The sequence below is a fragment of the Lipophrys pholis genome, assembly GCF_963383615.2.
Source record: "Lipophrys pholis genome assembly, chromosome: 16".
Lineage (NCBI taxonomy): Eukaryota > Metazoa > Chordata > Actinopteri > Blenniiformes > Blenniidae > Lipophrys > Lipophrys pholis.
The window spans coordinates 13,504,032-13,521,038 of NC_137634.1; the positions used below are offsets into that span (position 1 = coordinate 13,504,032).

At 39.7% G+C, this 17,007-nt stretch overlaps 2 protein-coding genes across 3 annotated transcripts in view; one reads left to right on the forward strand and one right to left on the reverse strand.

Annotated features, from left to right (window-relative positions):
• The window catches only part of myo7ab (myosin VIIAb), a 36,634-nt gene extending 31,960 nt beyond the window's left edge, over positions 1-4,674 (forward strand). The window contains exons 42-50 of the mRNA XM_080483983.1: positions 54-159; positions 260-373; positions 1,098-1,185; positions 1,445-1,551; positions 1,761-1,946; positions 2,258-2,374; positions 2,934-3,017; positions 3,101-3,220; positions 3,742-4,674. Coding sequence (XP_080340109.1) covers positions 54-159; positions 260-373; positions 1,098-1,185; positions 1,445-1,551; positions 1,761-1,946; positions 2,258-2,374; positions 2,934-3,017; positions 3,101-3,220; positions 3,742-3,834 — 1,015 coding nt within the window. The 3' untranslated portion in view covers positions 3,835-4,674. The remainder of the gene's footprint in view (positions 1-53; positions 160-259; positions 374-1,097; positions 1,186-1,444; positions 1,552-1,760; positions 1,947-2,257; positions 2,375-2,933; positions 3,018-3,100; positions 3,221-3,741) is intronic.
• Positions 4,675-5,296: 622 nt separating this feature from the next.
• On the reverse strand, positions 5,297-16,927 carry LOC308122260 (glycerophosphodiester phosphodiesterase domain-containing protein 5-like). Of its 2 annotated transcripts, XM_080483984.1 has the most exons (16): positions 16,658-16,927; positions 15,427-15,638; positions 14,149-14,252; positions 13,085-13,178; positions 12,323-12,382; positions 11,621-11,719; positions 11,417-11,510; positions 11,090-11,235; positions 9,904-9,986; positions 9,278-9,428; positions 8,818-9,042; positions 7,448-7,605; positions 7,208-7,355; positions 7,008-7,090; positions 6,450-6,529; positions 5,297-5,490 (listed from the first exon to the last, which is right to left on the reverse strand). In XM_080483984.1, the coding sequence occupies exons 2-16, from the start codon at positions 15,598-15,600 to the stop codon at positions 5,408-5,410; spliced, it is 1,782 nt and encodes a 593-aa protein (XP_080340110.1). In that variant the 5' UTR covers positions 15,601-15,638; positions 16,658-16,927; the 3' UTR covers positions 5,297-5,407. The 2 variants fall into 2 exon arrangements, with proteins under 2 accessions (XP_080340110.1, XP_080340111.1); XM_080483985.1 differs by lacking the exons at positions 11,090-11,235; positions 11,417-11,510.
• Positions 16,928-17,007: the final 80 nt, after the last annotated feature.

Below are 17,007 nucleotides of genomic sequence, written 5' to 3' on the forward strand. Positions count from 1 at the left end.
CGTTCTCGTCGCAATCCACTCTATTCATCTCTCTTCTCTGTTATTTGTGGTAGAAACGGGTCGAGGAAGTATCCTCCTCACCTGGTGGAGGTGGAGGCCATCCAGCACAAAACCACTCAGATCTTCCATAAAGTGTATTTCCCTGATGATTCTGATGAGGTCAGTGACAGCAGAGGCCCTGGATGTACATTGTATTGTAATATTTGTGTGTATTTGGCCACAATGTGTTTGATTTATTATGCCGTGCTTCGCCTCTCAGGTTTTCGAGGTGGAGTCGAGCACAAAGGCCAAAGACTTCTGCCACAACATCTCCGGACGTCTCATGCTGAAATCCTCCGAGGGCTTCAGCCTCTTTGTCAAGATCACCGATAAGGTGACGATAAGTGGAATCACAGCCTGATTAGAAAAGCAGATTCACCACAAGGTTCATTCAGAGTTATCAGATAAAGGACGAGACGATGGCAATCTTCCACACAGAGGCAGACACTAAAAGACATGAAACATAGGAATTCCTTTTTTTTCTTTTCTGTTTATATTTTGTGTCTGCCATTGTGGCTTAATTTATGCATAATATCTAGGATTGTCATCCTATCGCCTCCTTGTGGTTGAAATCCCTTAATTTTCTCTGCACTACCATTGACTTTCTAGCTGTTTGTTGTCATTTTACATCAATATTTCATTTGCCTTTTTCATGCAGTTTTGCATGAATTGCAGAAGGTTTTTTGTGTATGTTTTGTTTACTGATCATCAAATGTTTTCGGCATGTCGCATTTTGTCTTGAATTGCAGTGCTCATTTGAAGTCATTTTTAAAGCTGATTTGTCTCTTTTTTTTGTTGATTTACAGACTATTGATTTGCATCTATTTTTTGGTGGATTCTGAATAATTTGTCTACTGTCTGTGGTGAATTTATATTTATTTGAAGCCCTGTATGTATCTTTTTGTAATTATCTATCTAGAAATGTAATCCTCACTGCAGTCATTCTTATTAATACTGACGTGGCTCTTTGAATGCGTGAAGCTGACGGAGATAATTCCCTTTACTTCGACATGACATGATTCCTAGTTCATTTCATTCTCTGGTTTCCTGGTTTTCAGGTCATCAGCGTGCCCGATGGGGATTTCTTCTTCGACTTCGTGAGGCACCTGACTGACTGGATTAAGAAAGCCAGACATGTAAAAGACGGTGAGCTATCAGTCTGTCTACAAAGTTTTGTCTCTTCTTGTTAATTTTACTATAAAATAATGTGTGTGTGTGTGTGTGTGTGTGTGTGTGTGTGTGTGTGTGTGTGTGTGTGTGTGTGTGTGTGTGTGTGTGTGTGTGTGTGTGTGTGTGTGTGTGTGTGTGTGTGTGTGTGCGTGCGTGCGTGCGTGCGTGCGTGCGTGCGTGTGTGTGTGTGTGTGTGTGTGTGTGTGTGTGTGTGTGTGTGTGTGTGTGTGTGTAGGTGTATTGCCTTCGCTGACTTACCAGGTGTTCTTCATGAAGAAGCTGTGGACGAATACCGTGCCAGGAAAGGACACCATGGCTGACTCCATTTTTCACTACTACCAAGTGAGTGTTTGTGTATGAGCGGTCAGAAAATGCCTTAAAAAAACATTTTTGCACTACACATTTACTGTTGTAGCATTGTAGGCTTACTTAGATCGGCTGCCAATGTAGTCCTCCAGATTTCCATTTGTGAGTTTAGTATTTATTTTCATTTAGCAGCTTTAAAAGTGAAGGAAACACTCGTGTATGTGATGATCTGTCTCTCGCCTCAGGAGCTGCCTAAATATCTGCGTGGCTACCACAAGTGTTCGAAGGAGGAGGTGCACCAATTGGCAGCGCTGATCTACAGGGTGAAGTTTGAGGAGGACAAATCCCACTTCCACAATATTTCCAAGGTCCTGAAGGAGCTCGTTCCTCAGGACCAGATCAGACATCTGTCACCCGACGACTGGAAGAGGGTGAGCTTCCTTTTTTTGAACATGTGCATGAGAAAAAAAAGAAAAAGCCTCAGCTGCTCAAAAAGAATAATTATTGTGGATTTAATTACAATCAAAAAGCTAGTTTTCTACCAAATGAATAAAAAAATAATATATATATATTGTATATAATTTCTGCTGCATCTTTTTCTTCTGTTTTTCCTTTAAAAGTATGAACTTGAAATGACACATTCATTACACGCTCATATTCTACTACTAAGTTGGAGTAATATAAAATATGTTATGAGTATGGGTCGGTTATGAGTTACATAAAAGATGCTTTTCTCTCTCAGTCCATCATGACGTTGTTCAACAAGCACTCGGGGAAATCTCGTGAAGAGGCCAAACTCTCCTTCCTGAAAATCATTTACAAATGGCAAACGTTTGGTTCGGCCTTCTTTGAAGTCAAGGTGAGACCTTTATAATTAATGTGTTTATAAAATCCTGCAATAATTGGATATATCTTACGTGTTCCTATTTTACCTGCAGAGAAAATTAATTTCTGTATTAATTTAGTTTTAATTTGGTCTTAAATGCCAAGCAAGCACACAAAACCCTCGTCTAAATGACCTTGTTTGGACATGATTTTATGCGTAATGGATGATTTACACATAGTAAATCCTCCACAAAACACACACGAACTGAAATCACAATCTACATGCGATTCAGTAAATCAGGCTTTGTGTTTCTGGAGCGAGGTACACAGTTTAGTTATTAATCTTTGAGGGTAAGAATTAGACATTTCGATACCCTACGTCACTCTGACTGTGTGTTCTTGGGAAAGACACCACTGGTGTGTGACACTGTGTGAACGAGTGAGTGAGACTGGTCATGGAACACACACCTTGAAGAAACGGTCAAAATGTAGTTTATGAAAAAAGTCCATTTACTTTTCAAATGTCTGCTCTGACTTCGAGAAAGCAGTTAAAATAAAAATCAACTAATATTCTAGTTTGTTTCTGTTTCCAGCAAACAACCGATCCAAATTACCCAGAAACCCTTCTTATAGCAATCAACAAACATGGAGTCAGCCTGATCGATCCCAAGTCCAAGGTGGGTTTATGGCCACTCTGTTAGAACACTGGTTCAACCAAGAAGAGAATCAGCGTCCATGTTTATTGTGAAACTCTCTGCAGGATATCCTCACCACTCACCCCTTCACCAAAATCTCCAACTGGAGCAGCGGCAACACCTACTTCCACATCACCATCGGAAACCTGGTGCGAGGCAGCAAGCTGCTCTGTGAGACCGCACTGGTGAGTCAATCAAGTGTCAACACAGTTTGAATACATCAGGATACAACCTCGGTAGTAAAAATGGCACATTGGCACAGCAGCAGGTTTAATTCCACACTCGTGAGGTATTTTATCAGACACACCTGGCTTAAAATGAAGGGGTGGTTAAAATAATTTGTACAATGTCTGATTACTGCAGTGTTTTGTGCCATTGTGTCCAATGTAATGAAGCTTTTATCCTTATTTTACGTGTTCATGGGTAATGTGTTCTCAATATATCGACTACTAGTAATTACCAACGGGTAAAAGGTATTATTATTGCAGTCTCACACATTTAGTAATCAATAGTCTTAATTCTATTTATTAATACCCTACTCACAGTGACATATCAACAGTTTGGCATATTAGAGGGATTCACATATGAATTTTATCGTCACAGGAAAACTTTCAAATACATTTCCATGATCCACAGTGCATCGTTAACAAGTTGACATGGAAAAACAAGTAAAACAATCAAACATCAGCATGTGCTCGTCCCTCAGGGCTATAAAATGGACGACCTCCTGACCTCTTACATCAGCCAGATGCTGACCACGATGACCAAACAGCGAAGCTCCCGGGGCAACAGCAAGTGACGGCCCGATTGGAAGCTCATGAACCGCGCTGGATCAATCCTGAACTCACACACACACACACTCATGTCCGTGTTACTGTTTGTCGGCCCTGTCTTAAAACTCACCTTTTGCCTTTAAGTCACCTTTTTTTCTCCCAAAAATCAAGACATGTTAAATGGATCTTCCCCGCAGTTTATGACTCTCGTCAGTTCGGGCTTCGAGACCAAACGCCCGCACCTAACTCACAACCTGCATCAGCATCCCCCAAAACACGTTTCTTTGTGTGTCTTTGTTCTCATTTGTAAGTAGCTGATGCCTCCTTATTTAAACTCTCTCTCTCCAAGTTTCAAGCACCATTATCCTTTTTTCTTTTTTCTTTTTTAAATCACCCACAACAAATGTGGAATAAATCTTCAGGTCCTCCTGGTTTCTTCTTTGGTTTTATCAGTTTTTCAGCATTTGCCAATTTACCCTGTGACACTTGGACTCATTACAAGGACTCTCCGGTGCTGCTGACGGAGAAAATCTGGATTTGAAATGCAAATAATGGATTTCTCTTTTTCTACTGTTGCATTGTGAGTCCTGCACGTGCGAGTGAACAGCCCACATGTGTGCCACAACGTTCAAACATTGCATTTGTTTGAGTTGTAGTTCTGTTTATGTGACCTAGAAGGTGAATCACTTGATCCCCCACGTTTGTGTTTTTTTTTTTTTTTAACTAAATATACAAACAGTTTAGCATTAATTTTTCAGCATCAAATCATAATCATCATACTTTTTTGGGGGATGTTTATGAAGGATTGTTTCATCCATGATGTGAGCACGTATCTTCTATGTAGAGATAAATAAATGACATTTTGCAAAGAATACTCTGAGGTTCGTTTTTGACATCAAAACTTGGAGGTCACCACATAAAAAAAAAAAAATTTACGGAATAATCATATATCATACCAGCATATAATCCATGTTTTTTGTTACCATGAATCACTTATGTCAGGTCCAACCTCTGAACATTTATTAATTCTGCAAGGAAGAACACACACCAAGTTAAGATCGGTTTTACTCGCGAGGAGAAGGGACAGAGAGTGTTTCAGTTACATACTCCAACCCGCTCTCCTTTTATTAGGGTTCCTCTTATCTGATTTCAAAGCACTTCCCATCTGCAGACATTCCTCCTTACCATAAAAGATCACAGTGGAGAAATACAAGTCGTAATAGATGAGAAAGAATGTTGGTACAATGAATGTGATAACTTTTCGTAAGATTATTCCAACAACTTACATGCAGTTTGTCATCATTTTTAATCTTTCATACGCAACAAATGTCTTTGATTGTCTTTCCTTTTCCTTTTGTGTAAAGAAAAATGAAGGCTGTTATGCAAACAGAATATCCTCTGTTATAGTCATAAACCATCTCATGAACAAGTCCCTCAGTTCTGGAATATTCAGACCTCTGTGCAGCACTCAGACAAAAACAAGCAAGTCGCTGTTTGATTCACTTTATTAAGACAAGGTACACAAAATGTTTCACTGAGGTCTCACAGGTTGGCAGTGTTGGAAAGAGGCGGTTGGCTTTGTGTTGCCAGGTTGGTTAGTCAGTGCTCTGTTACGGTCGCCAGGTTGGTGGTCTTCTCCGTGGGGGAGATGGCGCTGGAGACCGACCAGATGTCACTCATCTCTGTTAGAGATGTAATGGAGGATAAAACTTGTAAAAGTCATGGAGTTAATATGCAATCAAGCTTCAATTAAAAAGCTTTAAATCATCAGTTAGTCTGAATCAACCTTGAAGTGTTCTTTGTAAAACAATTGCTAATTTTTTTAAAGAAATTCACAGACAAATTTGTAATTATGGTCATTATTATACTTTATATTCTTTAAAAATATTGAAATATCCTGGTATGTGCTATTTCAATAAATAAAGGGTGTACCCATGTAGCAGTATGTCAAATAATTTTATTAGAAACTTCCACGGCTTAAACAATACTGAAGCTGAGCTGCAGTGACTCATTACTGCCGCCAAATGCCCAGTTGTGGCATTACTTAAATCTTTCATACCACACCTTTAAGAAAAATTAATAACACTGCTTTTGATACCCTACCTACAATTAAAAGATAAAGTAAATAAGGTTCAAAGGGACCTGTAACATAACTTTATTTTTGACTACTTGTTTGCATTAATAATTTGATTAATTTTTGTATTTGTATGATCAGTAAATCATTATTAATGATAACGATTATCAACATATGTTTTACAGTTCCAACAGCAAATGTTCCTATAACAAATATTTATTGTGTTTCTATGTTTACATGATTGATGCAAAACTGTGTAATGTTCCAAAAGAAAAAAGAAATGATGGTGCATAGGCAACAGAAATGTTTCTGTCATGATAAAAAAAAATCACTTCCATTCACATTTTCATAGCATAATTCCCTAATTTGTCATTGATGTGCAGCACATAAAGCGATCCCAAGCCTTGATTCATTAATTAAAAATTTTAATATAATGTGAAGAATGAATAATTCACTTTAATATCAGCTTCAGGGATGCAAATTTCTTTGTCCGCCTACAATAAAAATCTACATTTTGGGGCAAATTGTCAGAGCAAAGGTCAGATACACATGCATTGCATGAATTACCTGTTTTGAATTTACTGTAAGTGCCATTATCCAGGTGGAGTTCTCTCCCCGAGCAGAAGGCCAGTCCTCGCTCTCGCCACCTGACCAGCACACAGATACAAATATATTGAACCCATAGCGGTGACAAGGTCCTGTCCTGAATGAAGTGACCATCATTTATTCATTAACATTTGTTTTATTTAGAATTGGGTCAGTGTTTACAAATAGTAAGATTTGAACTGTGAAATATGCAAAAAAATTTCAAACTTTCATTGATTGCAATTATACTTATTACACCACATAGAGGTCATTACCATTAATCGTACATTTCTACAGTATATCTGGCAATTTACATACATAAATGCATATAGATTACATCAATATATCACGATATAAAACTTAATTTTCCACAAGGCTTCTTATTTTTTTCTAAATATAAAATGATTCTCTCAGGGTGAATGTTCCTCTCTTTTTTTGATTTGAGTGCCAATATTTATGTGTATTGGGTTTCCTACAGTCTTAAGCTGGAGTTGGTTTGGTTTGTGAAATGCTTCTTTAGTGATACTGTGTGTGACTTACCAGTGAAAGAAGAAGATGATGAGGATCAGTATAAAAGACAACACATCGGTGAGAATCCACATCAGGATATATTCATCTGGGGTCTGAGAAACAAAAGACGTAAAACACATAATGCTAATTAATATCTGACAAAAAAACAATATGCTTTTTTTTTTTTACTAAACTAGTTCATTTGTCTTAGCTTTTCTTCTTGTTGTTACCATGAGGAAGTGGGGGGAGCTCATGGTGGCGAAGAGCTGGGGTGCGTTGGTGGTGACCGAGTGAACGCCAGTGCACCAGGCCAGCGAGTACAGCCACGGCTGGCTGATCACATACAGGTTGGTGGTGATGTTGACCGCAGCGTACTCACTGCACACACGGGGGGAAACAAGGAGTCATGATGCAACAGCGACGCAAGTTTGACATTTACTGCTTCGTGTGATGATGTGAAAGTCCCACACCTGACGAGCTCTGTGGACATGGAGCTATAGTGCAGGTTCAGTCTGACGATGTGGTTACTCTGGAGCTCCTCTAGGGGGAGCCGGCTGCCTGAAGTCTGCTGGAGGTCAGGATCCAGCTCCTGGACCAGAGCTCGGAGATCTGGAGGCAGCCACAACACCTGAGGAGAACACACAAACAATTTAACAAATCTAAAATAAATGGCACTGACGATTACGTAAAATTTCTGAATGTTCCACAGGGACAGTTTTGGGGATTGTACTGTACTTGCACGAAAGCGTCAGAGTGAAGAACTTTTAGTTTGAAGACAGAAAAGAGATACTTTTAGTCGATATCCATTTTTACTTTCCTTTTATTTTTTATGTATATTCTTTTTTTACCAAAAATAAAGAAAAGAAAGTAATAATAAGTTATTAAAGGGGTCATATTATGCAGAATTCACTTTCTAATCATTTTCCAACAGTAATATGTGTCCCCATACCTGGGAACGATGACGAAAGTCTGCCATCTCTCTCCCTGGCTTGTTTCAATTTTTAGAAATTCTGTGGTCCAAAGAGCCAATCAGAAATCAAACCCTATATAGTGTCATCAGGGGTTTAGCCAATCCCAATCACAGTAGGCCCTCACTTTGACTCCGGGCAACCACGAGAGGAAGTACTTCCTCTTCTTCCCAAGATGGGCATGTGTGGGTGGAGACAGTCCAGCTCACACAGACACAGCAGATTCTGAATGCAGCTCCAATGATCCAATATTCAAATTCCAGAATATCAAGGACAAGCTGGATTTGGGGCAATTAACTTTGAATACAACGTTTTTGGACCAACAGGATCCATGTGAAAGTGTTAAAAAGCTGTATACTAGGACCTCTTAAAAGATCTAAATATCAAAATCACCTTGGTTTCAGATTTGTGTGGAATCTTGTTCATGTAACATCACACAAAGTGTAAAAATATATATTACATAATACAGCTGGACTTGGTTGTCCAGTTGATCTGAATCAATTTGAAATGAGATCACAAATTTTGTATTATTGCATAAAGAAACAAGAGAAATTATAAAGCATGCAGTCTGATTGTTTTTATTCAGATTTGAAATGAAAAATTTTGACAAAAGAAACATTCTGAGAATGAATTGGTGAATTTGCAGGGGAAATGTGCCAATAAAAATGAATACAGGATTTTTTTGAAAAAGAAAATCATAAATTTATTTATGATAAAGAAAAAAGAAAACAATATTTTACAGCAGCAATAAGAAATGTATACAATCATTTGTCCGTAGAAAGCATGAGGCACAAGCGGAAGTTAACCTGAAGCTAAATCCTCCGATAAGATAACTCTGTGCTGTCGCAATCGGACCCTGACTCCTTCCTCACCTGAGAGGAGGGAATGGCCGACTCGTTCTGGATGACCTCCAGCGTGCGGTGGATCCAGGTGTCTCTGTACGGGTGGCCCCTGGGCGGCCGGTAGAGGTCAAAGATCACCAGCTTTCCCGTGTGAGCCGCCAGCTGCAGGAATTCCTGCAGGCTGCAGACCGACTGGTTTCCGGCCCGCTGTTTGTCCTCCTCGCTCAGCGAGCCGGCCGTACCGAACGGATTGTGCTGGAAGAGGCAGACATCAATACCTCATTAATGCTGTGATGTAACCTGCAGACTCACTATGTGGCTCATGCTGAATGTAATGCACTAATGCACTGCTGTGAAGGGAAAATTAACTTAGTATCGCAGATTAAACATTAAAATCGGCTGCTCGAGTTATCATTTTCCTTTTCATAAGAAGACTCTTTTTCTTTGTCTCGTCCCTCCTCATTTACTGAACTTGTATGAGCAGACTCACAGCGAGGAACCAGGAGCCGGCGTTCAGGCTCTCCAGCTCGCTCCAGGTGAACATGGCTGCCGGGGTGTCGCTGCGGTTTGGGAAAATCTCGCCGACGTTGGTGGTGCGTTGCAGAGTGTCGTCGTGCATTAGGAAGGGTACTCCATCCAAACTACAGCCAGGACGGAGAAACCGAACAAAAGGAGGTGACGTAGGGCCGCATGTGTTTTGTTTGCGCAAAAAGGAGAGGACAGGAAGACATGAAAACAAAGCAAATAATAAGTAAAAGCTTTAGGTAATGAAATGAAGAAATTCTAACTTTGATAGTATTGCGGCTGCTTTGGCTCTATCGGCAGAGAGGCTCATCTGTCAATCAGAATATCGTAGGTTCAATTCCACATGGCTCCATTAGTGTGAATGTGATTAATAGTGTAAAGTGCCTTGGGGGCTCCTAAAGCAGTGGGAAAGTGCTTTAAAAGCAAAATCCATTTACCGTGTTTTACATGTAAATCTCCTGTACTTCCACGATTGGATTCATATATTCAGCAGTGAACGAGGTGTTCCAAACATTTAATCCCATATCATGTTCGTCCTGTTGGGGGTTTTCTTTCACTCCTTCTGTTTCATTTGTTTTCTTGCTGACTGACCTGACGGTGACGTCCGTCTCCAGGCCGTCACTTCCAGCTTCCGCCGCCCTCTCAAAAGACATCAGAGTGTTTTCTGGAGCAAGCTGCAGTGGAAGGATAAACACTCCGTCAATGCAGTTGCTGTACATGCAGTGACTGAAGCTGCAGCCGGTTTCATGCACGGGGCATGGGTCTCCTTTCTGGGAAAATACATGGAAATAGTTTCAAGACATCCAAACACTGCAGAGAACTTGTATTGTCTTGTGGCTCCAAATAAAACTGACAGGAAGGGTGTCAGCAGAGGTCATTCAGGAACAACCCGGGATGTAGTTATAGTTTGTACTGTCTCTATGAAAACAAAAATCTGATTGTGAGATTTTGTCTTGTACATGGAGCAAAATAAATCCTGAAAACAAAACGGGAGTTTAACGTCAAGAGATTCAGCTTTAGCATGATTTTCCCCCAAAAAAGATGTCCAATGTGTTGTTATTTTGGTTTCTCAAATGTGGGAATGGACTTTTTGTAAAGAGCGTAGGCTGCAGCCGTGAACAAAACGTGTTTTTATGAGTCATTCTAGCTGTTTTCATCTTTCCTTCCTGTGTAATCTTCTTTAAATTATATTCACCAGTTTCATATAAGAATAAAAAGTAGATTATATAATTTAAAAAAATCACAAGTGTTTACTGTTACAGAATAGAAGTCACACTGAGAAAGCAAATTCATTTGCCAGCCAGTTAAGATACCTGAGATCTTGAATCTGTGTAATTAATGTGGTTTTACTTTATTTTTGTGTTTGTTGTTGTTCCCACATGTCCAAAACAACCTTTTGAAATCAAATCCAATCTCAGTGGATAAACTTAGTGAGAGTATTGAAGCTCAAAGTTATTTTTCAACAGGGTCTAGTTAGACTTGGTTAAAAAAACTAACTTATAATGACTCCAACTTAAGAGTCATTCTAAAGCACTAATGTTTGCATGGAGCAGCTGGTTGGCCTCCAAGTTTTAAAAAAGGCAAATTTCTTTGCTGATTCATGCAAAATGTTAAATGTTGTACAAATAACCCAAAGTTTAAAAAAAAGAAGCAAATTTAAGATATGCCCCAAAATGAGGTGTTTTAAAGATACACAGGTTGAAATGTCACTATATAAATGATATGACATTATTATGAAAAAACAAAAGATGTCTGGTTAGATTGAGACTGTGCTCACCATGGGCGCTCCTCTGTGTCCAATGAGATCCGGCGCAGGGCCCAGGGTGCCCTCTTTTTTAATACACGGGGAATACAAGCCAAGGGGCACCAGATAGAGAGCAAACAGGATGACCAGGTAAACCGCGATGATTAGGCCACGCCTTACTGAAATACAAACATGGGCAGCTATCCGTCAACGACGAGAAGCAGTAGAAGAAGCTCAGCTGGAACTTCCGTCACTGAATTAATGTATTAACTTAATGTAATCCAACTCTATGTATTGGGTTAATCTGAATAGGACATGCCCCTCTTTTCAAATTTTGCTGTTTGAGAAAATATTTTTCACCTTTGCTCCTCATGCGGAAGAAATGCAAAGCAATCGGCCAAGACAGCAAAGTCGTCAGTAAGGCTCCGCCCACGTGCAAATATGGTGCGGTCACCTGGTCGGGGGCACAAAATCAAAACCGGCGAAAATCGGATGTCAGGAGAGGAAAAACCGTACGCAGAGGCCCGGAGGAGAGCTGGTGGGTCGGAGGAGGAGAAGCTTCACCTGGAAGGAGAGCAGCAGGGTGGTCCACTCTTTACTCCACAGGTCTGACAAGACGGCGGTGGCCGCGATGGCGAACGCCAAGCTCACGAGGATCCCAATCTGACGAGAAGAGGGAACAAATCACGCGCTCATCAGGATCACTTTATATGAGGAGACACATTTAAGTAGCACACCTTGGAGGATACATCTATTTTACAGTCTTTACTGCGCACACTGACAGACTTTCATGGTCAAATAACCTTATTACTGCTGGAAGAAACAGTTGTGAAACATCCGCGGCATTTACGCATAATAAAATAGAAAAGAAATATTGTATATGTATATATTTGCACAAGGATTCATTTACATTAGGACTGTTTTTAACATAAAAAGGAAAAAAAAGGAAAAACTACAGTTGAAGTAAATAAAACAGTTGTTATTTGGAGTCAGTGGAACTTGTGTTGACATTACTTTTGCAAGGCAAACAAAGCTGTGCAGACGAGACAGATACAAAGATCCTTTCTCACTCCCATGAAGCTCATTTTTGTGTGCACAGTCATCATCATCGCTTCCTACACAGATTTAATTTCAGTGGCTTCATCCCTCAACACGCAAGTCATCAAAGCGCAGCTGACAACAACAAGCAAGGCTTTAAATATTTAAGCTGATTTGAAGATTTATGTAGGAAAATAAAACAAAAAATCGGCAACGGTGCCGCATTACCTTGTGACTCCAGTGTAAATAAAGCTTCTGGCCCTCAGACAACAGACACACAGCGAGCAGCTGCAAAGACACAAGAAACCCGAGTTACATCTGATAAAATGACCACAATAAACATGATCACAGAAGGAGGCTCAGTGAGCGTTAAATATAGAAGTGCAAAAACACAGAAATCTGATTACATGAAAGTGCAGTTTTTTTAAACAGACAAATCGTTTCAACATTACAAAATGTTTAATTATGCTTTGCATGCAAAATACAGTGAAATGTTGAAAATGCATGTCTTCTATTGTGTATTTTCTCTATAAATTAGATGCAATAAAATGACACAACTTCTGTCCAATTCTGTAGAAAGTTATCAAATCTTCTCTGCAAACCGGAAGCGGCTTGAGACACACATGCATGTTTCCCTTCTTTTCGACAAATTCACCATCATGGTAAGATAGGAATTTCAACGTGAGCTTTTTTTTTTGGCAACAGCTACTAAAACTGTGCCATCCCTGGTCTGGTATTCACTTCTTTTAAAAAAAAATATCCCCTGAACCCTCAGACACCCCAGCTTTAAAACATGTTCTCGGATTACACACGGTTTACAATCCGCATGAGTTTAAGAGGTTGTCGTGTCAAAAACAATAAGAAATCCAATTTAATTCCATTCCATTATTAACACACAAGTGTAAAGAATCAAAGAAAAACAACTGCTCTGACATGTGAACTGCGGTCAGTTCAAAAGAATTCCTCCGGTGTTGTGTTTCGGGGGCTCACCATGAGCACAGTGACGTAGGTGAAGAAGGCTGTGGCGATGACCAGCAGCACCACAGACCACGGGAACCAGAAGCCCAGATTCCCAAAGTTAAACCTTTCCGTCCGGCGTGGAGGTCAGGGACACGAGCGAGGAGAAGACACAGTGTTAGTGATCGACTGCAGAGACAATAACATACCAAGAATGTACACAGACCCAGAGAAGATGTGCAGGAAAGAAATGTAAATAAAAGTGTTTTTTTCTTCTTTTTTTTTTTAAACCTTTTTGCTTCATTGTCAGACGAATAAATATCTGGACATAGAGAAACATTTTTCAGCGTTTCATTCTATTAAATGCTGCTTTTTTGGGGGGAGGATTATATGTGCATTCGATGCACAGTGCAGGAATTATGACATATTATATCGGCTCAAACATAGTTCCTAAACTGGATTATAATCAAATAAACCAATACCCCCCCCCCCCTCGCCTTTTATTTCTAAATAGCACGCTTTTGCTTCATCGTCTTCATCCGGGGGAATAAAATGTATCTTATCTGCAGTATCTTCACGGAAATACTTTAAGTAAATGTAACTAAACACACGTTTAACCAATGCTCAACACTGAGTAATGTTTTCCTTACACCAAAAAATACATTCTGGTCGAATTTTTGATTTACTGTAGTTTCAAAATAAAATACGTTGTAGTACACAGTTCATCCATTGAACGACTTCAGATGAAAGTTAATAATAGTTAGAATAGTGACTACGTAATATCCATTATCCCCGCAATCATGTTACTCAATGGGATGGACAACACTGTGCACCTGAAGCACATCTTGATTGTTTCATGTTGACGGCGCCAAAATGTAAAAAAAATCCTAATAATCAAAATTTTTTTAAGCAGATCTCCACTGAAGTTACATAAAAGGATAAAGTCCATAGTGCACAGTGGACAAGAGGGAGCATTAAAACACACTAAGCTGCTTGGTTGTTGTTTTTTTTCTCCTCCCCACAGAAGGTTAATGTGTGACACTTTTATGCACGTTCACACCAATTCTGAATGCTCCCCGTGTTTGCATTCGACCCACCAATCAAAGTCATTGTAGTCGTTCTTGGCTTGTCCCCAGAAGTAAAGAAACAGCAGCGTTAAGCAGAAAGCCGCCACAAGCACAGCAAAGCTGGCGCCCTCCAACTGCAGGCAGGAGAGACGAAACGGTGACACACATGTTTTTATTAGTGCACAGTCAGCAGATTTTCTGTCGTTTTATTGCTCTGTTTTTTGGGGTTTTTTTCTACCTGGAAGAGAAGAGAGGTTTAACATTGATCTGTGTCGTGAAATGGGCTCAAAGAGAAAAGCTTAGTTGTGCCTGTAAAAGAAAAACTTATGCAAACTTTACACTAATAATATTATATAAATAAATAATCTCATACAAAAGTTAATTATTGATAATTGAGGTGAAAAAAAGTCAAATCAACAGAGACAGGGTATTGAGTTTTCCACCACATTCTAGATTTCTACTGATTTACTTGTCTTCCTTAATCCGGATCTATTGATTTCAATCCTCCCACATGGGCTCATTAAGTTTGGTCGCATTAATGAAAACTGATTATATGTTGTTTTAAAATGTGGATTTAAATTGCAGGTCTCGCATTAGTGAAAGAAGTATATTTTTCGATGTGTTCATATACAGTATTTATTTTACATGCCGAGATAGATAGATTCTGAAATGTAATTTTTAGGACATGTGAAACTGAGGAGTTTAAAGAGAAAAAAGAAAAACAGGCTGTTCTTGTAAAATATTTTTGCTATTACTAAAATGTGTAGCTACAGAGGTGAAAGAACTGATCACTACTGAAATGAAAGCAGCTCCATCGGATCAGTTTCAAGTATATCTAGAATTGTTGTTTTTTTTGTTCGTTTTTTTAATAAATTACAATCACCATGATTGACCTATTTAAGAAAAGTGTTTTCAGTAATTACACTGTTAGATTGGAGCATCACTTTCACGCTAATTAAAGCATTCATAGAATACTGCCTTGCGAACTGACGGGGATAAACAGTTTTATAATAATATGTCATTATTTGATTGTTGATTTTGTCTTACATTCTGGAAAGCAGCCGTGTTATAAATGAAATGTTTAGAAGTCATACAGAAAATTGCACAAAGAAGCGTGAATACCTAAATATTAACATGATACAATGCTTTCTAAATCAAATGTCCGTCCATTACAATTTGCTTTGACAGAAGATGAAGCAGGACCTGTAGTCAATCTCTTGATATGTCTGATTTCTGCACTAAGCTGCATGTTATCATAGAATGGTCCTTGCAGTTGAAGATGTAGATGTGGTTTCGGTTGTTTGTGACCTTGTCGCAGCAGCAATCTCCCGGCTGAGCGCCGCCGCTCCTCTCCTGGCGTCTCCACCTGCAGCCGTACAGGCCGAGCAGACACCACACCAGAGGCTGGTGCTCATGCCGCCGCAGCAGTTGGGCACGAAGCCTCTGCACCTGCTGGGAAAGTCTGGAGGCCATGTGGTTCATACAGACTCCGACACAGCCTCCATCCTGCTCCTGTACACCTGAAACAGAACCAGCATGGAGGAGGCGAATGGATTTAACGCTTAATAACTTTAGACACCATTTTACATCAGATGCAGTTTAAGTTTAACTATGAGTTCCTGAAGATAAAACAAGACTGGATCAGTTTAATAACGCTTCCCCTTGTGATGTTGATCCTTAGAGATGTGCACACATGATCCCCAGAGAGTTATGTTTCGGAGCTGGAGCTTATCCAAACTAACTTCTGTCACCAGTCTCAGGGCCCTATAACCAGGCACACACTCACATTCACAATTTACAATCATCATTTGGCCTCGTGCATATTTGCTGGACTATATGGGAGGAAATCAGGAAGAAAACCCAGCCATGGAATTTCCACACTGGCCCGGACTCAAACCCACAACCTTCACATTCTGAGGCAGAAATAACAGCAAGGCCAGGGGGACATGCCCATCTTAGTGTTCATTATGACAGTGGGAAATGAAAATGTGCACCTTCAATATAAAAAGTAATAATCAACTCAGCCAACAAAAGTGAGATATAGTAATAATTAAACACACTAACTGAATAATTGTAAAAATGTATTTCCACTATGTATTATAAATATCAAAGAGAGACATGTGGAGTCAGCATTCATGTTTAGCACCTGTGCCAAATTATCATTTTCGTATTGGCATTAATATGTTATACCCACCAATTATGATGATAAACTTTTAGTTATAATCTTAGTCCGTATCTTCAGTTTGCACTCTCATCGTAACATTGTAATAATGCCGAATTAAAGTCTATTACTATTCACCATGTTATTGTTTAACATCAATACGAAGCTCTGATCGAGAACAAAGAATATCTTAAATCGACTGTTATTCCAACGCAGTCTGGTACAACAGTGTCCACGCGCAACAAAGAAGCTGCTTCGTGCAGCTGATGTTCGCTCACGCGACATCGATCAAAAAGCACCTTTTGTCACATCCTATTGTTTGATTATTATCATTATTATTATCATATCACGATCATCATGTAGCCGGGGACATCCTACCTCCAGGCCGGTTCTCTCTCTCCCGACGGACGGCGCAGCAGGAGCCGCAGTGCGCAGTCGGTTATCTTCCAGAGCAGGTGGCCTCCGGCGGTGTGAAGCCAGACGTGGTTAGTAACACAAACACCGGTAAGAAAACACGTTTCCGTCAAAGAATTCAACGCATAAACATAGACGTACGAAAGACTACGAGAGCATGCGCTGGAGCAATGCACGTGCTTTTAATGCGTTTTAATACATTTATCTAGCAAGTGGCCATATTTGGTCATGTGCGCATCTCTCTTTGTTGCGCACATGAAAGAATGCGCAACAAAGTAAATTGAAAAGGGTTACGGTTTGTGCTAATGATCAAG

What these genes read in the sequence shown, in the direction of transcription:
- LOC308122260 (XM_080483984.1), bottom strand. Translation starts at nt 15,600, where the DNA reads ATGAACCACATGGCCTCCAGACTTTCCCAGCAGGTGCAGAGGCTTCGT. An exon ending in CTTCCGCATGAGGAGCAAAG is followed by an intron (nt 11,236 to 11,416) that starts GTGAAAAATATT and finishes TTTGTATTTCAG; the next exon opens with TAAGGCGTGGCCTAATCATC. An exon ending in ATGTCCACAGAGCTCGTCAG is followed by an intron (nt 7,356 to 7,447) that starts GTGTGGGACTTT and finishes CCGTGTGTGCAG; the next exon opens with TGAGTACGCTGCGGTCAACA.